The following is a 22,875-nucleotide window of genomic DNA, read 5'->3' on the forward strand; positions in this document are numbered from 1 at the left end:
TGAAACGAGAAGAACGTGATGTCAGGCGAAAATCAGGGGAGAACTTAAAAAAACTAAGGATGCTTACCCGGTCAATGCAAAATTTGTTAGATAACGTATCAATATTCTACTTATTTTAATATCTTGTTTAGTATAATTGTGCGGGAACAATGGTGAAATTGGAAGTCCCAGACAAAAAGGCACATCTTCACCGCGAACGGATCCGCCTCTCTGAAATATAGAAAATTGTGCGATTAGAGAAAATATCAAGGAGTTTTCTGAATGTAGTATATTTTGCAAGCATTTATAATATTTATGATTTGAAACTGGGGCTGACAACTGAGGAATCATTCTTAGTAGCGGAGAAGGCAAGTGAATTTACTGCGCGCAGAAGAGGAGAAGCTGGACATGGGTTTTTTAGGGCTCAAGGTGGGCAACGAAAGAAAATGAAGTGTTCTATTGGAAGAGAAAGATGATACTTCGACATTGGAGAAGTGCTCCAGCACTCGGATAGCCCAAATAAAGCTAACGGCGCAGGAAATTTTAAAGGGTAGTATTGGAATAGTGCTGGCTCAAGAACCCTGGATGTACCAGGAGGAGATGTGCAATTGTTTAGACTGCATGCAGGAAATTTGGGATTCTCATCATGAGCTTGCATTATTCATGAACGCAATTTGAAATTGATATGTATTTCGGAGTTCTTGACTAGAGCAAGTCTCATTGGAAACCGGGGGAAAACTCGGAAGGCATCTGTAATATCGGGCTAGTTCCTTAAAGACGACACTTGAATCCCACTGAATTTGATTTTTAGACGGCGGAAGTTCTCCGAGGGGAAGGCATTTTACTTCCCTTCGGCTGTGATACCAACGCCCACCATGGGATCTGGGGTAGCAGCGACACCTATCTAAGAGGTGAGTATCTTCTTGAGTTTATCTTTTCAATAAGCTAGAAATTTAGAATGCAGGGAACACTCAGGGGGGGCAGATTCTGACGCGGCGGCATGGCACCCAAGCATTTAAAAATTGGGACAAAAGAGGGATCCGTGGACCAAAAAACGTGAGAGTAAGTTGCTCTCCATTTGGTCCGGTCCAACATCAAGTGGATCCCTCACTATCCTAAACAATAATGCGTAATGTCCAGTATCCATGTCAACATGCTCACAACGCAAGATTGTCAGCCAAAACAGTTCTATATTAGCTGACGGATATACTACGGGATACCATAGAAACTAAAGAAACAGCACTGTTTTTAGACATCAAATGGGGGAGGATTCGGTGACATATCTTCACAAAGAAATACAGGATGGCGTAAGGTACTATCATCGCTCATATGGAGTATAGTATTTGACTAGCTCATAGGGGAACCAACAAAAACTGAAATACAGGTCCAGGGTTACACTGCTGACATTGTTTTAACCTGTGGAGCCAAATATGGGAATAACCTATGTGGTAGCATTCAAATCGCATTAGGAATCACCAGTACGTGGTACAGGCACGCGGGGTTGCGCATCAATCCAGCCAAGGCCATTCTTGGTAGCATTGGTAGCAGGAAGCAAAGTTTGATCACCACAAAGCCATTAGATAACATGGCATGAAGGTGGAATGGAAAGCCAAATATTTGCGAATCACACTAGAGCGAAAACTTCTCTGCAAGACATATGTTGAGAATATATATGGGAAAGCTGGGCAAAATGGTGATGCAGCCCGAAAATGCTGCGGTGGGTATATGTTACAATAGTAAAGCCAATGATTACCTATGGGGCAATAATCTGGGCTGGCAAAACTGAATTCAGCACAACAGCCAGTTACACAATCTTAGAAGACTGGCGTGTTTATTAGTGGAGCAAGTGAAACACGCCCAACGACATTCCTAGCAATCCTTCTGGAATTTACTGCTGTCCATCTTTACATACAGATGCGGGCCCATCGTTATTTATTTTCTTTCTAGGCGATAATAGCATGATAACGAGGTTTCATTTTGATAAGGAGTTTGAAACACGTAGCACCAACAAGGCAAATTGACAGTACTTGGCAGTGACCTACGATTTAAACCAGCAACTGATTACCTAGTTCACTGGCGAATCTGTGAAAGCAGAGGAAGCAAACGCTAGGCTGTTTGAAATAATGGGTAATCACACTAGTATATTCCAGGCGGAAGTATATGCCACAGATAAGCACGCTTCCTTCAAAATCGGAAGGAGCTACATATAGGAGGAGAAGATCGCTATTCTAACCGACAGCCAAGTAGCTACTAAGGCATTTGAGTCCAATCAGGTACATTTCAAATTGGTATGGGCAGGCCCTAACAATCTGAGCATTCCCGGCTCGCTCAATAACGCCTGGATACTCTGGATTCTAGACATTGCACAGTCTACAGATTCTGGGACAGCGTCCAACACACGTAAATTAGATCGAGAGACCTGGGCGACTACTTAGTACTAGATCCCAGGTTGAAAGTCTTGGAAGTAGTGGACATAATAAAGTTCGTGTCGGTTATTGGCTTGATCGACATTCTATCGTTATTAGCTATATTACAACTAAGGAAGTTGTACAATAGTTTTTCTAGGGTTCGACTTGCCTTGAAAGTATTATACTAAATTGGGGCAATAACTACTGCAGAAAAAGGGGCCAAGAAGAAGAAGAAATGGCTTTATTAATTAGGAACTAAATCTTAAATTGTGTACAAAGCAATACCACGAAACTTCACAACAAACCTCTCTGACTTCTAGTAGGAGGGTTATTATTTGTTTAAAAATCATCAACCGGTTTGCACATATCACACGTTTTGTTACAAACCTCTGATATCACTCCAGGAATATCCTTTTTCTTTCCCAACTTCTGTTCGTGAAACCAGTGAAATCGTGTACTGCGAACGTATTAACTGAAAACTTAGAGAGGACAATCTCCCAAATATTCAGATACCTTGAGCGGACTACACTTGATAATGGGGTATAGTTTAAATTCCTTCTGTCACATGCGCGTGCCAGTCTTTACCAAAGGAATTATGTTACCAAATTGCTCAAAAATAAGAGACGTTCCAAACAAACGCTGCCTAATCGGTGGCCTGGGAGCAGCGTGACTGAAGCGATTCGCAGATGTTAGACGCTCCTTTTTATAATTCGTAAAACCGAACGTGAGTGCAAATTAGATAGAATCTGACTCCGCCATACTTCAGATCAAAGTTGGGTCTGAGCTAACAATTTTTTTAGGATTAAGGGATATTAAGTCCGCATCCACTTTATTTCAGATTAGATCAAATAAAGTGGAGTTTACTTCCACTTTTTTGGTCCAGGGGTTCCTCTTTTCGTGGGTCTTATAACAGGTGGATGCGGATTTAGCATTCCTTAATAGATTACTCCTGTGAGGAACAGTCACACTTCCTAACAAGTGTGTCTATAGGTGGCGAATGGGGTATTTTTCCATTGACACCTAAATATGTGTACAAACATTTCCTTTCAGACTGTTCAATTCACAGAAACTTCTTAAGTATTCCGCACTGGAATGAAAAGCAGGGAGGGAGGTCACTTGTGTTCAAAACGTGACTTTAAAACAGTTTTCGAATATGGGAAAGTAACCCTTTAATAATACTGAGAGTTATCAGGGTATTATACACTAAGTCACAGTAGGAAGAGAAAGTAGGAAAGAACAAAATATAACCAGCAGATGCAGTAGTAAATTTCGAAAAAGTAAGCCGAACCTTCGTTAGCAACATTACAAATAACGGCAAGGAAATCGATGTCAAAAGAGAAGTTTGGGAAGGCTGGATGAACGCTAAAACAACAATTGACAATAATAACTCCACCGTACCCGGTTCCAAACCCGGTTGTGATAGAGGCAGAATAGATAGATTCAGTCTGAAAGGCTACATGCCCCGCGTTGTCCTTGGGGGTAGTTGAGGAAAACGCACGAACTTGGTGGTTTTGTAGATTATTCACGCAGGAAGCTAGGTAAGGAGAAGGATAAACTCAAGGTCCGGTACGGATAACCGGTGGGAGTCGTCTGACTTGATGACTGGGTTGGGTTTCCGTAATCGAAGGACAGTTCTACGTCTAGTCGCTACGACGACCAGGAGCATGGCTCCGCCTAACGCAGCTGCTTCGCCACAATATGTGCCGACTACTTCAGCAGGTTCGCGTAGACAGTGGATGAAGTGCACTGAGATAATTAGCATCCGCTTCCCAGCCGAAATAACACCGTCATTGCATTTGACCTTGAGATTTGTATCGTGATTTGACGTCGGATATCAGTCGACTCAGCTGCGAATGAGTACCTGAGTCAAATCAGGGTAATAACACCACATTGCCTCCTACAGTGTACTGTAGTGTATTGTTACGGTCTTGAATGAAGTGCTTTAACGCATTTCAAGGCCCTGATCCAACATGGAATATTGCACCAAAGATTATTATTATTATTGCAGGTAACCTTAACGCGTGGGTTACAGAATTTAGAAGAGAAGACGTTGTCTTCTGGAAACTTTTGTATTCGCTAACGAAAGTTAAGTGAATGATTAGGGAAGAGGAATGTCTAATTCATTCATATCTCCTCCGAAATCACGTACTTAAAACAGACAGATCATTGCACTCATGATCATCAGGAAATTACCGTCGATACAAAAAAGATCCCAATGGACCGAAGAACGCATTTTAAAAGAGGACACATCAGACTGTCATCCGCCTTCAATCGGTGGACGGAAATAGATAGAATTGACTGGGAGGTTAAGAAACGTACTCACAATGAAGCTCGCAGGGACCTCAAACGAACTATACAGCAAAGTGAAGGAGATTATTCCGGACCACTCTTTACAGAGACGGCCAAGAACTAATGATACCGTGCCGTAAATACTCTTAATGGTGAGATTTATGAGACACTGCATCTTTAAGAATCACTGCATCTTTAAGAATCACTTGAGGCAATAACTCCCTCAATTTCCGCAATAGTGGCATACGCAACCGACATACCAATAATCATGATTGCAAAATATATCGCCGAAACAACGATTGTTATAAATCATCATCATCAGCGGCGCAACAACCGGTATCCGGTCTAGGCCTGCCTTAATAAGGAACTCCAGATATCTCGGTTTTGCGACAAGGTCCACCAATTCGATATCCCTAAAAGCTCTCCGGCGTTCTGACCTTCCTCGTGTTTGACCAGTGCGGTTTGATGTTGTTGGCTGATTCGTCTTCGGTGCTGACGTTGCCTCAATTGATGTGCAGCCCAAGATCTCGCGCTAATCACCGCCTACTCGATCTGGATGAAGGCAGTTTGTACGTCTCGAGTGGTTCTTCCAATAATGTCGATATCATCATCATAGGCCAATAGTTGGGTGGACTTAAAGAGGATCGCACCTCTTGCATTTACCTCAGCATCACGGATCAATTTCTCCAGGGCCAGGTTAAAGAGTGCGCACGATAGAGCATCCCTTTTTAGTAGACCGTTGTTGATGTCGAATGGTCTTGAGAGTGATCCTGCTGCTTTTATCTGGCCTCGCACATTGGTTAGGGTCAGCCTAGTCAGTCTTATCAATTTCGTTGGGATACAGTTTTACCCTGGCTATCATGGGCGGCTTTAAAGTCGATGAAGAGATGGTGCAACTGATGGCCATATTCCAACAGTTTTTCCATCGCTTGCCGCAGACAGAAAATCTGATCTGTTGCTGATTTGCCTGGAGTGAAGCCTTTTTGATATGGGCCAATGATGTTCTGAGCGTATCGGGCTATCCGGCCTAGCAAGATGGAGGAGAATATCCTACAGATGGAACTTAGCAACGTGATACCGCTATAATTGCTGCCCTGTGTGATATCTCCCTTCTTATGTATGAGACAGATAATGCCTCGTTGCCAATCGTCAGGTACTGATTCGCTGTCCCACACCTTGAGCACAAGTTGATGAACCACTTGGTGTAATTGGTCGCCTCCATATTCAACCAATTCGGTTGTAATTCCATCGGCTCCTGCGACTTATGATTTTTAAGCCGATGAATTGCACGGACTGTTTGTTCTATATTTGATGGTAGCAGTATTTGTCCGTGGTCTTCAGTTGACGGGACCTCCAACTCGCCGATGTTCTGGTTGTTCAGTAATTCATCAAAGTACTCAACCTATCGCTCCAATATTCCCATTCTGTCGGAAATCAGATTTCCCTCTTTGTCTTGTCAGGATGAGCATCGAGGTGTATAAGGCTTCATCCTGCTGACTTGTTGGTAAAACTTGCGCGCCTGGTGCGGTTGCTCCCTGTACTTTTCTAGTTCACAGAACTGTTGTTTCTCCCAGGCTTCCTTTTTCCGTCTCTGAAGTCGCTTCTCCGCTCGACGGACTAAGTGATAAGTCGCTGCGCGTGCCCGCGTTCTTTGAGAATGCATCATTACTCGGTATACAGCATTCTTCCGTTCCGTTGCTAGTTTACATTCATTGTCAAACTAGCCGTTCCGATTCCTTTTGCGGCTGGGGCCAAGTATGTTTGTGGCCGTATTTATGGTAACGTTCTTTAGGTGGTTGTGAAGATCATTTGTTGATGCTTCATCTCCAGGTCCTCTCTTAACTGCGGTTATTGCGGGGTCCATTTCCCTCTTATAAGGGTCCTGGAGGGCTGTGTTGTGGATGGCTTCAGTGAGTCTTACCTGATTGTCAGAGAGGATTCTGGGTGGTGTTGTTATTCGAGCTCGGAGTACCAAGCCAACGAGATAGTGATTCGAATCTATATTGGCGCCCCCTATATGTTCTGACATTCATCAAGGCGAGGGTATCGACTAGCTGCTCATCTCTGTACAGGGAGTGCACGTTCCATGAGAAAATGAGCAAATCGTTATTCCCCTGTCGTTGCCAGGTTCGTCGTTGTGTAATCTCTCCAGTTCGAGGCTCCTGCTGTGGCTTCGTAACAAGTTGTTTTCCGTGTAGGGTTGTCAGCTCTACCCAACCTCCAACCTGGAGGACCAGTTGGTACGATTTGTCGGGTTTTTAGGCGCGGGAGACTTGCCTTCATCCTTCTCCCTCTGCACCTTTTCGTTGAGAAAGAGCTCGCAGCGGTCACCATGTGAAGGTGGAGATAGGGTTTAGTAGTAGAGCTGTTGGTGTTGGTTCAGCAGCCGTTTCCCAGGTTTTATGCTCCATCGTGGGTACCAATCCAGGTTTCGCTCTGGGACCTATACTACCCTTTGATTGTTATAAATGCTGGACTGAAACTCGTGAAGGACAAATCGGAAGCGATGTTAACCATAATGTAATGAAACAAAGTATCAGTTTGAACCAGCGTAAAGTAATGTGACTAATTTATACTGAATGCAAGTGTAGGATTCATACTATTAGATGCGAGGCCTATCTGAAAACACTGCACCCTCCTCGAATACGTGGGGACGTCACACCCAATGGCTGGAGAACTCCAATGTAAAATGGTCCGTCTCTTCAGAATATCGAAATGAACGGTATCCGATGCTATTACCCGATTCAAGGAGACGTAGCTATATTGGTCGCCGTGACCGGAGTGTCGACCCTCCCAGTATTCGTATGGCTCAAAAGTTATGTAAGATAAATTTTCAAAACTTCACCATATCTGAGAAATGGCCGCCCGAGATTATTACCCTGATTTGACTCTGATACTCATTCACAGCTGAGGTGACTGGTATCCAGCGTCAAATCACGAGACAAATCCCACTGCCACCAGTGAACCGCGACCTTCCGAACGACAGCCTTGTGCTCTAACCACTCAGCTATCCGGACACATATTTATGAAAGGTGAGATAAAATGTGTTTAAGCGTAGTTATATCTCACTTTGTACTTGTTATTGGCGACAGTCGACCTTAGAAGGTTTCGTAATTTCTTCCATCATATCAGTCTACTTATGGGTTTATTTTATTTTTAGATTTAAAAACGTAATACTACGGATACTACAATGCAAATTTTGCAACCATTTTATGAGATGTCATTAAGGACAAAATTCATTGTTCTTACCTGAGGAAAATCCCGTTCGCCAGACTGATGTCTGAAGTGTAAAAAGTACGATCGTCCTCCTCGTAAACTGTGCAAATATCCTAACCGTATAAGCGGAGCAGCTGTATGTCCATCACTGAGGAACTCCAAGGATGCGTCCCTGGAACCCATTGGATTTCTAACCGGTCGCTCCCAATCAGTATACTCATTCTGGAAAGAGTCCAAACAAACAATTGGTTAGCCCTCAGACATTTATGAGGAAAACCTAACTAAGGGTGTTCTTTAAACAATTTTTACTCACCTTCAATGCAGCGTATATTTCATTCAAATGATAGTGATAGATGTTTCGTACGTATGTCCTTAATATCCTATCTCGCCTAGTCTCGTTGAAACCGAATTCCAGATCTTGTGCGCTTAGGTCCAAATATGATTCGATTGTAGTCAGTCCAAAGATAAGTTCACGATTTGGAAAATCCGCTAATTCAATTCCCGAAGTACTGTAGTGAGAGGAAGAAATGGATTAGAGAAGGCATGCTATAGACAGCTTTGTCTTAAATATAGGAACCCATCAGAGTTTATAAAAAGGAAAGCATAATTTTAACTATCGCAAAAAAATTAAAGTTTGGGAATTTTTCGAATTATAGATCGTAATTTTTATAATTTTTTTGCTTTCTGGTTCAATATTAACTGGATATGGACTCAACAGTCCTTCTATCACGAGAGAAAAAGTCAACTTTCTACACCGAAACTAGGATTCTAAGGTTACTTAGAAACGAGAATTAAGAGGCTGACCTTGGACTACCTCGGCCCTTGCACCGCTTTGTGTGAATTGCAGTTATTACAACGTATACATCCAACTCCTACCAGAGGTCGTACAATATATGAAGAACTTGAGAATTGCAGACTCAAGTTAGAAAAGCATTTTCGAATCTTTAAAATTGGCTATTGGAGTAAATAGTTAACAGGTTATTTCCTATTCAAAAAACCGTTGCTGAATGCTTCAACGTCGCTTCTGGCCATAGGTTCCAAGCTTTTGTTAATGCCTGCCTTTGCCGTATCATCGTTATGCTCTGACCCAAGACAACAATAACAAAGAGTAACTGCGGCTAGGTAGGTGCCAGGAGCCGGCAGACATATCGACCCAAAAGCGAAAGTCGCAGTGGATAGGTGACACTTTAAGAAAGAGTGAAAACTGTTGTTAGGTATATCATGCAATGGAATACAATATCCCCAAACAGATGACGGCTGGGTCTCTACATAATTACAAGGCGTAGACCAGTGCAAGCAAGCAACCTCCTCTCAAAACCATAGGGGAAGTTGCTTTTTTTTGGGATCAGGATAGGTGAATGCGTTTGCGCACAGAGTGTTGGACTTCCACAACAGCACGCCGTCGGAACACCAACTAAACAACTCCCTGTCATCAGAGAACTAGTTTGGACCCCTTTGACACATTACTTCGGGCTAACTCCTCCGCTCTCCCGGCTTTGGGAGCCTTCAAGTCAGGGAATTCCTTTCACGAACGGGATGGGAAGGGAGGAAGAGAGTTGTTAGTTCAGGGAACCCCTTACCGTCCGATCCCTCCGCCGGTCGAGTTCCATCTTCTTCGCAATAAGAAGAGCCCGAACATAATACGCAATACGATTCCAGTTGCCAGCGCTGTTCAGCTTCTCTCTGACAATGTTGTCTGGAGCGAGCTCTCCTGTGTCTTCTCGTAAGAGAAAAACCACTCGATTGCAGAACCCATAATCAGAAGATTGCGGCTTCCCGATCCTGTGCAAGTAAGACTGAAAACCTACGTGCCCACTTAGAAGTTAGGTAAGGAAGTAATCAATCTCACCGTGCATTTGGTTCAGCTACAGGCCTAAATTGTCGATGAGCCGCGCAGTCCATCTGTCCTTTGACTCATTTTGCCAAAAGAGTTGCCATTCGATAAGGGTGCGTTGAGGTTCTTGACGGGCAACCACCTCTCTTAAGTTCTCACCCTTACGGCGGTAGATAGCTTTGCGCTCCTTGGTAAGGAGGGCAACGGGGATCACTCCCGCGATCACCATCACAGCCGGTTCGGAGACGGTGCGATAAGCAGACGCCACTCGCATTTGAGCAAGGCGTTTACGATGAACCCCCTTGTCAAGGGCTTCAACCCCTACCTCCACACCATAGAGCAAAGCCGACTGCGTTGCTCCCATAAGGAGACGTCTCCTAGTTGATATAGGGCCGCCGACATTCGCCATTTGCTGACTCAACGACGCGACTCCAGCTGCAGCCCTGACCGCTGTTGCTTTAATTTGCTCGAAGAAGCTCATCTTCGAGTCGAGCATTAAACCAAGGTATTTAACAGCTGGTTTTGAATATATAGTCAACTAGCCGATCGATATGGGACGCAGGGTCGGTATTCTCTTTCTGGTCAAAATGCTTACTTCTGTTTTTTTCCAGCGCAAGGTTGAAACCGTGAGCAGTCATCCATCCGCTTACCCGTAGCATCAATATGCCAAGTCTGCTTTGCGCCAGTTCAACAGTGCGACCGGCAACAAGTGCCACAACGTCGTCTGGATAACCGACCAGGTGCGACTCTTCGGGGTTTATAGTGAGTCTGAGCAGACTATCGTAGGAAGCGTTCTACAAGTCCGGCTCTAGGATGGATCCCTGTGCCATTCCCGACGTAATTTCCATACTCCTGGCCCTCTAGCGTCTCATAGAGCAGGGAGCGGTCTTTCAGATAATCCTTCAATATCCTCAAGAGATAGCTTGGCAGGTGGAATGAGTTTTCAATTGTGCCTAGTATATTTGTCCATCTTATGCAATTGAAGGCATTTTCAACATTATGAGGAGCAGTATCCGTTGAGATCAGCGGTTGTGTGCCTCGCCTCGATGAGTCGCATCTACGGCCTGTATAACAGCATCAACTGTAGATACCCCTGTTCTGAACCCGAACTGCGTTGGAGATAAGTCCCCGCAGCGCGGATCGCTTCAGCGTGTCTACTCCTGATCTGCTTCTCGAGTAAGTTTCCGGCCAATAGACAGCGGTCGGTATGGAAACGGGAGCTCCGGGCCTCCTTTACCCTTGCTGAACACTTCAGGCAGCAATTCTGGCCGTTGGCGGAACATCAGTTTGTAAACTTCCGCCGGGATGCCATCAGGGTCTGGCGCCTTCTTATTTTTCACAGTGAGAACCGCTTCTTCGAGCTCTCTCCTTGTGAGGGGAAGTTGGAGGATATTATTATGAACCGACAGCAATGGCGGGTAAGTGTGGTTGACCACACATAGGCGTTTATGACGATCATAAATTACTGCTTACATCCAACATGTAATAGCCTAAAAATATCTTTGAAGAAATAGGAGGAAGATAATCCTTCAAATTTGCGAAATTTATTGACGATGGCGGTCAAAACGAAGTGGCTAGAAATATTACTCTGAAGCAGATGCTGCAGACATCATTAGCACAGTACTAATAGTCTGCTCAGGCAAATGATTTGCGCATTTTTTTATGGACCGCGCACTTCCAGTATAGAATAGGAGCTGTGAAGCAGTTACCCGATATCGTATGCTATAGTATAATGTTTCAGCGTTGCAAAAGATGCGCTGAGCAAGAACCCATTTCCCGGCGAAGAGGTAGTACTCCATATATTAAAGCGGCCATTCAGTAAACCATATGCTTGGGGAAGGTTCCTTAGTCAGTAAAAAAATGAAATTTACTGTTATAGGCTTTGAAAACATAAGCGAATGCCTACGCACTTTCCGCTTACGAGGAAAATTTGGAATATAAGCCTCATTAACGTTTATGACCCTACAGAGGAGACTGCAGAATTGGAGAAGGATACCTTCTACGAGCGTGTTGAGAAGATCCTCCACGCATGTCCGAAGTATGATATTAAAATTAGGCTAGGGGATTTCAACTGTCAAGTAGGGACGGAGCCCGTATTCAAACGATACGTCGGCTCCCATAGCTTATACTTGGAGATTTTAGCAGCCAAGTAGGGACGACCATATTCTAGCGACACGTTGGCTTGCATAATACTTCCAATGACAACAGACTGTCCACTATCCAGCTAGTAGTATCGCACGAACTGTTTATTGGAAGTATCTAGTTTACGCTGAAAACAAACATGACTCGCACTACTATCTTTTTGGCAACCTGCTTCGGGCTCGAATCCCCTCTGACAATCAGGTGAGAATAAATACGTCCCTAACACCAATAATGGGGAACATATGCCACAGTAACCGCAGCTAGCAGAGGTCCTGGAGATAAAGCATCACTGCATACCGAGTAATGGGACTAGAACTTCTAGAACTTCGTCGGGCGGAGAAGCGACTGCACAGACAGAAAAAGAAGCATAGGAGGACCAACACGCTTATGAACTCGAAAACTACAGGGTGCATCTGCACCAGACCCGAAAGCTTTCCTAATAAGTCGACAGAATAAAGTCTCATCTGCCAAAACAAAAAAAAAGAAATCTGATTTGTGACCGTATGGGAATATTGAAGCGACGAGTTGAGTATTTTGATGAGTGCCAAAAACAGAAGAAATAATACCAAATAGCACTGATCAACTAAGAACGATAAAGATAGGAGAATACAGTTCTCAAATCATTAATAATTTCTTCTATCCAAGGTCGAAAATCACAACATATAACAGCTACGACGACGTTTCATATCAGTCAAAGAATTTTTGGCCAACTACAGGACGGTTTGAGTACCATCTGATTGTCGCCCAATAGCTTACGGTGGGCAGGCCATTTACTTCTTATGGGTGACAATGATGCAGCCCTGAATGTCTATAAGGGCAATATCTATGACAAAAAGAAGTCATTGAAGACCCTGCCTGAGATGGAGGGATGTCGTAGGTAAGGGCCCTAGGCAGCATTTAGAAATATCGAATTGTTGAATCTCAGCGGAAAACCGATATGCCGAGAGCTCTTTGTTAAGCGCCTGTCTTAGCCCGAATGCCGGTTGTTGCGCCGTTGATGATGATGAGCAAATAGGAGACTAGTCACCCTTTTCTATACTCAAGTGGAGAATATTTACCCATAGGAGAACAAGAAATCTTCACCTTATTCGAGACATTGGAGCTTACGCTGGATTTTATCTGCATAATCTGTTGCTTAGCATATTGAACGCGCACCTGACAGCGGATATCTTGCTCACTGGGTGGAAGGTTTCAAGGTTTGTGATGCTCTGGGTACTCGTTCCTCCTTCCCACCCTGACTCCTTATTTGATTTACATTTCTAGTTTGTGCCCCGGATAAACTCATCCGGAAGATAATTTCTGGGAATAGGTCCCATCAAAGCTTGAACCTGTTTCATGAAGTCCTAATCGATACCAATCGCATTTGTTTCAATCAGTTTCGTAATAAATTGGGTGTGGAAGACGGATGTTAACGGGGCAACTTCAAAAAAATATTCCTACTGAGGCAGAAGACCAGTAATCATTACTTAGCAGCCAACGAAACTCCTGGACTGTAGGGAATTCATTTCTGTTTTAAGGTTTTGTGCAAAACAAAATCTTATTAAAATCTTTTTCCTGTCTGTCTTTCTGTTTGTTTCTCTGCTGTCTGTTACACGCACTTTTCTCAAAAAACGGTTGTACCGATTGACACCCAATTTGGTGGGAAGCTGGAACTCGATCGGCCACGCATGCAGTGAGTTACATCGTGACATGTGGAACTTAAGGGGGTGTCTCCATTCATGCAAAAGCGAAGTGTTAATTTTTTTCACCACATATAGTCATTTGGGGTGTCGAATGAAAGATCTCGATTAATACTTTTTAATGCAAAAGAGGGAAGGGTGGTGCCTGGAAAGTGGTCATTTCTTTCGCGGACCCATTCTCAGAACCTATCCAACAAAAAAGTTTGAAATAAATCTGGATGCTGGCACTATACGGTGCCTAGGCTCTGTTATTTATTTCTTATCAATATCTTTTCAAATGAAGTAGAGCCGCCATTAAAAACGCTTGTATATCAGGTGCTACCAGGTTGTTGGCAAGAACTAATTGCGTCATAAGATCTTGACTGGAGAATCATCGAAGCAGATCGCTGGACATCAATGACTCAAAGTTCCATTGATTGATGCAAGCAATATTGAGCGTGGCGCACCCTAATATCGAGCGACAACTCAGGAAAATTAACGTAGTATATTGTGTGTAGGTTTGATTTTCTCACCCTAGAACTATTCACCCAGTGGAAGAAGGGAATGAGCGCTAAGAAACCTGCCTCGAGCGCAACATTCACCAGATTATTTGTGTACTCTCTGCCGTTGCAAAGGAAATAGAAAACTAATCCTGGACAGTATCAAGAAAAACCTTTTTTTCGCTTGAGGCACTCCAGCATTGACCGCATGACCCTGTATATCATTTGGCAGCAACTTGTGAAGTTCTGATCTCATCTTCAGCTGCTTTTTGTTGACTTCACAAAAGTTCAACAGCGTGAATAAGGATAGACGTTCTAACGAAACTAAATATTATTTAGCGCTATTATATGAGCGAAATGTGAAGATGCAAAATGCCACCTGCAGTAACAAGGTAGAATTTCAGAGGAATTCACTGTTTACCGAAAGCTCTTAGCTTTCGTTAATACTTATCTGTGTCATGTCACCGTGGTTCCCTGGTCCGATACAAATTTGAATAAAAAGCTGTTTCGAAAATGGCAGTGAATAGGTCACATATTAAGGAAAGGCGAATGCATTTCAATATCCCAAGATGGCTGGAAAGTAAGTTGCCGCAGAATCGCATGGCACACTATGGTGGAAGATGGGTGCACTCTTCTCAGGACGTCCACTTGGGAGCTGATGCATGGCGGTGACGCGTAGGTATGGCTGATGCGCTATGCTCCATTTAGAAGTACTCGCAACTGGTGACCATATTTAACGCCTATTTGGAAAATACATTTTCTCGAGCCAAGGGAGAAAGCAGATGCTTGTGCTGCTACCAAAGTGTCGCAGACCATATGGTGAGTTTCATCCCCGCCTCATTTGTTTACAGGACAATATGGAAAACTATTGCAGCACATTTTATGCAACAGGATGCCCCCAATTGAAAAGAAGGAATATTAAGAAGTAGGGAGGTTTTTGTTCCGGCCGATCGACAGTGTACATCATCAATGATTAGTCTGGCAGAAAGATCAGCTGTTTCTATGGTGGCAAGGCGACACACAAGAGTATTGCGCTATCATGATTCTCGATATGGGGATCACTTTCAAATTTGTGCATATTATAAGATATGTAAACTAGCAAATCACCGGTCACCGTTTCGTGGATAGGAAGCTCCTCTTGGGCACTGACGTATGTTCAGTGGAGTGAAAGTGGTAATCGGCAGAATACCTCAAAAATTAATACTGAACTCGTTACTCTGAAATGTGATGTTTGACAATGTGCCATTTATTAAATTGCCGCGAAAACTACACGTACTAGTCCTGCGGACAATATAGCGATAAAAATCATAGATAAATATCTTCAGCATATTTTCTGGTTATATGCGACCTTGTTCAGGCTTTTCAAAAGATCGGTGGTATCACATAGGATAGAGATGACGGTACATAACAATTGAAGGAAGTTTTAAGGTTTGGCGGGGGACAGCATATGGATTACCGGTTGCTAGATAATCGGTTAACCTTGAAGGAATACCTGATTTCTGAGGCAGGAAAATGTATGACTGGAATGTACGCGAATGTACGACCATAGTTCTCTGACAACGAAAGGAACTTGCAATCAAGGAAAGGAGAAACGGTAGGATAATACCCACAACAGGCTTTGAATTATGCAGAGCCATGCAGATACGTACCACTTGGCACAATTTCTGACATAGCGCATACTGCCGCTATTTGCATCGCTTCAGACAGTAGAATTCCCCTTTTTGTCCTCGATGTCCAATTGAATATGAATACGAGGCGGAATGTCTCTTCATGCATCAGAGGTTTGCAAACGAGACACACTAGTTTGAACTGATCTTAAATAGAGATAACCATTCCGCAAATGCTTCAATTTCATGGAGAATGGAAAGTAGTAAGTAGCACCATGTGCGAAATACGGCCTTTATCGACGCATAGCAGGCCAGCTGTCAGGATAAAACAATCAAGTCGTCAAGAGACCTCCCCTGGTGGAGCAGGAGAGAGAAGCCTAGAAATCAACTTAGGATCTCTTCTAAGAGTGATAATGGATAGCATTTGGTAGCTATGGGGACGGAGGGTGGTTTTTATTACAAAAGTGGTTAAAAAGGATCCCTTTTACATGCAATCTTTCAGACCAACCTTGCTGATATTGTTCGTACATAGAGCGAAGTAGCAGGTCATAGATAATTGTACTAGAACATTGTAGTACGCAATCTCAAAACAACCATTTCAACACGCTTATCAGGCAGGACGGTCAACCGAAACTGTCCTATATTAGCTGACGGATGTAGTGAAACCCATAGTGTTTTACGTAGGCACCTGTCGTGAGACTTAATCCTACGGTCCTCTTAAGACACGGATTGATTTTGTGACCACAATCAGAGCCCCGCTGAGACAAGCAACAACGGTACCAGTCTATACCAAGTGCGTGGCTTAGCATTCATACTGGTGGAAGCAAGAATTACCTAAATCTCTACCGAACTATGGAGTACGGCACCCGTGTTGATATGCAACACCACGTCGAGGCCCGAAGGTCTCTTCTCGCTTGAGCACAACCACAACCACCATGAAACTCCCACTAGGGGGGCCAACCGCAAATAACCGAGCTGTCCTCACATACAACAGGAGTTCACCCGAAGTATGTGAGTCCAGGGGCTTTCCCGGTTCCCATGGTACCAGTATACCCCTGGTAAGGTTTCGTGACCAATTTGCCACTTCAGTCCCCGTGCAGACTCGGGTCTGATCGCCCTAATTAGGTCTTTGGAGCATTCGCCTACTGAATCACGGCCGGCAAACCAAAGCAATTACAGCGTCTCCCCGTGCGACCACTATGGAGGTTCTCCTCGACCACTTGGTTTTGGTTTGGCCGATAGGGTTGCCGCCCCATCTTCCTCGCCGCGACCTCTGAGCACCTGACGGATGTAGTACGGGAAGTCACAGAAACTGAAAAAATAACGCGTGACGAACTCCTAGGAAAGCTAACAAATACTTGAATACAAGTCCAGAGTCACGCTGACAACTTTTTTTAATCAGAAGGGGCAAATATGAAGATACGAATTCAAACTGGATTAAGAATTACTAATATTTGGTGAAGGAAGGCAACCAAACCAACCAAGTACCATTCAACATTAAACGTCAGTTTGATCACCTCGGTACGATTACATGGCATAAAGATGAAACGATTAACAAAGGTCAAATATTTGGGAATCACATTAAACCAAAAACTACTCTGGAAGACACACGTTGAAAACATTTGCGAGACATCTACAAGGGATCTGATGCCTTGTAGGTCTACAAGAGGGAAAAAATGGGGTTGCACCCTGAAGATACTACTTTAGATATACACCGCAATAATAACACCAACGACAATCCGGTAGAAAAAAATGAACTCAACACAACAATCAGGGAGTTGCACAAACTTCAAAGATTGTCTTGCGTGTGTACCAGTGGGGCAATGAGGACATTGTCAAAAGCATCTTTGAAGATCATTCTGAGATTGATTCTTCACCATCTTCAGAATGTGTGGGAGTCCAAGCAAGGTGGGGAGTTGCCTAAACAGAAGATATATTGATATTGTCACCAGTTGCATTACTACTTTCATTATAAGAAGTTTGAAACACTTTTGAGAAAAAGAGTACACTGGAGAACGTAGTAGTGACATACAGCTGAGACCAGCAAACTATTATCTGGTACACGGATTCCTCTCAGCAGAGGGAGAAAGGGCCGGGGTCATTGGTCTTTGGAAAATGAACTTTGAACCAATGAATAAGTATATCAACATATTCCAGGTGGGTATATACGCCATAGATAGCTGTGCTTCTCTAAATCTCGAAAGGAACTATAGAGGGCAGAACGTTGCTATTTTGGCCGACGGCTAGTTGCGATCAGGGCACTAAGGTCAAACTAGGTAAACTCCAAACTGGTATGGGAATGCCTTGAGAGATTGAACACGCTCGAGTCACTCAATAAGGTCTGGATACTCTGGGTTCTAGGCTACATTAGGATAAAAGGCAATGAGGCCTCGGGCGAGTTGGCTGGGACTAGGGACGCCACCACACAGGCTATTCTGTGGAGTAGTAAATGGGTTCATGGCTACTAGGCTGCAAAACGACAAAGAACGGCTGAAGGAATTGCATCGGGCGAACTTAACAGGAATGGAACAGTCCAAGGTGTCCTGGGTGGGTATGAACCCAGTCGCTCGAAAGGTTGTTTAAACCTCGCTATGAAGGGCCTCCAGATCATAGTAGGAGTATTCACTGGTCATTGTAGATTAAATTACCATATAGAAGCTAGGGATACCTATGGGCACGGTGTGTAGAATCTGTGGGGGAGTGACGAAACCTCCACACAATTCTAGGACATAATAACATAATAAAGTTACTATCGATTGAAGGCTCGAACCACATACCATAGCTAATAGTTGTACTATAACCATTAAAGGAGCATAGTAGTTCTTTTCATACGCAGTCTAACTTCTCTTGATAATATCATTATTATTCAGTCCCATCATAGCCGTGAGTCATATCAGGTTTGTCAAGAATTGCAGAACTATTGAAGCAATATACGTAGTGCGGTTGTTCATGGTGAACATCGTGAGAACCATCGCTCTCCTGGCATTGCATTTCTGGATTGGGAGAAAGTGTTTGACCGTGTGCCACACGAACTAATTTGATATGTTTAACGACAACACCTAACGCCAGAAGAGCTCATTCGCTGGAATCCGAAAAGTAAAGTTGGAAGTGCGGCGGGTGTACCAAAACCGCTTTCTGTTCCTATTGGTGTAGATGAAAGACCCTCTTACCACTCCTATTTGTTCTTCTTATGGGCGTGATGTTGCTTCACGCATTAGCGCAACCTGGATGAAGGCGCGTTCCACAGCTGGTGTTCTTTGTGACCGATGTCGAAAATTTACCGCAATGTCGTGCGCCCTATCGCCTTCTATGGCTCAAAGTGTTGCCCGACTAGAAAAGACGATGAACGACGCCTCACGGTAATGGAGGCGAAGCTATTACGCTGGACTAATGGTGTGACAAACCTTGATCACATCCGCAACGAGAATATCCGCGATCGATATGGGGTTGAACCCATCGCTGAATAATTACAAGAGAGGCATCTTCGATGATATGTTCATGCAATTCGTGCTAACGTGAATTCATTTGTCAAGATTGGTTTGAACAACGAGGTCTACGGTAAGCGACCATAAGGCCAGGGGAAACAACAGTGGTTGCACATGCGAACCGAGCAAAGGCTAAATAAAAGGAAGAAGATAATGTGCAGTATACAGCAGAGGAGTTCGAAGAATAGGGAGTGAGTAAGGGAATAATTCTCACCGTATGAATAGGCTGATAGGGTTGTAGTAGCGCCCGGTGGATAAGAGCGGGAAAGGCCGTGTCAATAGTCAAATTAAATACCCGAATTTTACTTGTTATAGCTAGAACTTAACTTAACTTAACTTAAATCGAAAGCATAAAAAGCAAAATTGCTGGGCTAAATCAAACGTCCTCGGTACTAGGACCCTATCATTGTAATCACATTTTCCATCTTAATTGATTAGATACTAATGCTCATTTAGAAGTTTGGTAAACTTTATCACATTTTAGCTCTAATCAAATGTTTCCGGATCGAATTCGTTAAATTGCTAAACAATAAGTCTGCTAACAGCTGCTTTCTATTGAAATCAGTCCCTATTTTATCACATATACAATTACCTGGCAATGGCTGAACCAGCTGGCAGTGTCAATGGTCCGGCAGCTCCACCCGACGGATGAACAATTACGGTGCCATCTATGAACGGTGCAAATCCCGGAAGGAATCTGAAAATTTAAAATCAAATGAGAAATAATGCAGGCACAGATTCCGGTAAAATTAGTCATATATCCAAATCCGTGCAATAAATTCAATCCAACGCAATTTAGAAGGAAGACTCCAACGGTCGCATTAGATAATCAAATGACTTGCAAATTGCATGCAACCCGCATGCCCCCTCTAACCAACGAGGCTGGTCGTGGACCAGCTGGTGGTCAAAGGACCATGCAAAAATGCACTATCGTCCGTGAAAATTGGTTTTCGCCACATGAAATACAACACGGAATCCGACAACCTCGAAAATTTTGCGGATAACGCGAGCCCCAGGACGATCGGACGCTGGGCAGGATAACGATAAAACTATGACTCGATTTGTTGGGAAATTTATGACTTTGTCGTCTGCAGTTTGGTTCACCCAACCCGCAAAATTTGTAGCCGGGATAATAGCTAGGGCGGTACAGGCGCGGATATGTTAATAATTCTCCGTTGATAGATATGAAATGGAAACGTTCACGAGGATGTCGTATTTGTGGAAAACGAAGCATGAATGGATATCTACTAATTTCGTGGTATTTTGATATTTGAAATGTTCCAACTATTTATCAAAACCGGGGCTAATCGCAAATGATGCATATCTCACGCTTACGGTCGAAAGGTTGTCGGGTCATTGGACCGGTTTTGTGGATGACCAATGGGCATGAACCTGATTATTTTGAATTTCAATTGCGCTTGAATTGGTTCCTAAAAGCATGGAATAATTTTCTGAAATTTTAGATTTCTACTGAACTTTTTAAAGCTTGGGGCATTTATTTAAATTTTACGTGGTTGCTGAACAACCTAGCCATCAGATACACTGGGATGCGTCTATTCCGAATACAGACTTATGGTCAATTTCATACGCTCGTTAGACAGCAGGATAGCTAAGCACTCTCTCGACATTTTTCAATAGCTCTATTCCTTCCCAATTTCTCTCAATATATATTTTTTTTCCTCAGGATCTATCATCCAATCCATCTTCGTTAAAATCCCAAAGATAAAATCGAAATCGTCAAATCGTCTAGGGGAATACAGAAGTGACTTTAACCGTAGAAATGGCATATTAATGGATAGTAGAAATAAATTTCTCAGAATTGCAGAAGATTTTCTTTAAGAATTCCCAGGCTCTGCACTGCATTAACTTTTAGGGATTCTTCACGAAATTCATTTTAAACCCCATCACTTCTAGCAGTTGAATTTTTTTATTATTTGACGTCTCTGGGATGTTAATGGCACTGCCTCTGTTTTATCGGCCCATAGTTTATAGTTTCCCCCATTGTGAACTGAAACATGCTTCTGGGTTAGTTGCAGTCGCTGAGGAATTTCAAACTCTTTTTTTTTTGTTGTTCTATGTTTGACTACCAAGGACTTGATTTGACCTGTCATTCTTCCGATTTTGATTTCCACCTGTACTCCTTTTGTTGGCGCCATTTGTTTGGTTTTTCTGATATAAGAGACGCTCTACACAGTTCATCCAAAAGTTTCCACTGGCTCCTTGTTCCTTTTTGTGTAAAAGAAAACCTTATTGAAATCGGTTTACCCTCTATCCGTCTGTGTCTGTCTCTTTTTTATGGTAGATGGGCAGCTTCAAAAGCTACCGCTGACTTCTGCCGGTTATATGAGACTTGAACCCACTAAAACCACTTCCTTCTCCATCCTCTCTCCCCGTGGGGTTGCCACAGGGTATTACGTCACGGTCAGCATTTAACTGTTATTCGTGATGGTGATCCTCTCCCTCTTTTTGTTACTCTGCCTCTGTTTCTTCCTTCCAAACTTCTCCACCTCAATAGTACTCAACATATTCTCCATGATGCTTTCCGCTAGTAAGTGGATATTGGCTACCGCTACCATTTCCGTTCTGTATGATCTGAACCTTGGGCAGTGGAACAGTACATGCTCCGCATCCTCCGTTACGTACTCGCAAATCGGACAGTTCGAAGAATCATAATGAATAAATTTGTGAAAGTGTCTTCGATAACTATCATGTTCGCCTAGCAACTGTACCAAATCATACCTCCGTTTAATCCAGCTTTTGACATTCGGTATTAACCTATGAGTCCAGAGATAAACAGACACTCGGCAATGTCGTCAAACGGCTTTAGGTTTACCAGTTTCGTAACAGAGCCCGTGAATCTGTCAATAGTCATTATCGCAGCTATTATACATACTGCGTCGTCAGATGTCGTTAGATAAGCGTAATATATTCGAAGGACATTAAGTTGACCTTACCTAGTACGGCTACCCACACAAGTACTGCGTACAATAACACGAAAGTAGCCACTCTTAAAATGAGTTGGCGACGGTTATACCTTGGGCTTCCTGTATTCGGTAGCACTTTAGCGATCAACGAGCTAATATTAGACACCTTTGTAGCTGCATATTCCTGATGCTGCTTCCAGCACAACTTCGAAAATTACCCCGAGATATTTGAGAGCAAGATGGGAATGCATAATTTACTATCCGACTTTAATTTTCGTAGACGTATTCTTCATACGCTTAGAAATCAGTACACTGTATTCTGCTTTGTGCGTTTTGTGTTTTTCTACGTCGTCAACGTGGCTTACTACGATTGTAATTACGATGTCATCTGCGAATTCAATGGAGGTGACACCACCAAGGCGGTGCAACGTTAGCAATTCGTTATATATTGTGTTCCACAATAAAGGATAGTGGACTAATTATTGTGGTACACCATATTCAGATGAGGGACCTCATCTGAGTTGCAACCAAGTCGCCTTTCCATCAAAAACTTGAGACAATACGTACAAAGTATGTCACGGCACCCAGTCTGGCAGGTGTCTCAATGATTTTTCCCCACTTCGCCAAGTTGATGCTGCTTTTTATGTCGAGGTTTACCATCAAACAACATTTGTTTCCTTGAACGGCCGATTTTGGCAGATTGCTCACGAAATTAATCGCATCGATTAATTTGCCTCTCTGATAGCCCACCTTCCTTTTCCGCAATTGGGAGCAATCTATTATAGATTACTCGCCCGAAAAGTTTACCGACAGTATTTAGGACGTATATTGGC

The 22,875-nt window shown here is 43.3% G+C and overlaps 1 protein-coding gene across 2 annotated transcripts in view; it reads right to left on the bottom strand.

The window, feature by feature from the left end:
* LOC119653028 overlaps positions 1-22,875 on the bottom strand; it is a 330,936-nt gene that overhangs the window by 25,779 nt on the left and 282,282 nt on the right. For both annotated transcript variants that reach the window (XM_038057473.1, XM_038057472.1), the window contains exons 7-10: positions 19,711-19,815; positions 8,206-8,401; positions 7,926-8,114; positions 68-210 (exon numbers count right to left, since the gene is read on the bottom strand). In XM_038057473.1, the coding sequence (XP_037913401.1) occupies positions 68-210; positions 7,926-8,114; positions 8,206-8,401; positions 19,711-19,815 (633 nt within the window). The remainder of the gene's footprint in view (positions 1-67; positions 211-7,925; positions 8,115-8,205; positions 8,402-19,710; positions 19,816-22,875) is intronic.

This window comes from Hermetia illucens, chromosome 3, assembly GCF_905115235.1.
Source record: "Hermetia illucens chromosome 3, iHerIll2.2.curated.20191125, whole genome shotgun sequence".
Classification (NCBI taxonomy): Eukaryota; Metazoa; Arthropoda; class Insecta; order Diptera; family Stratiomyidae; genus Hermetia; species Hermetia illucens.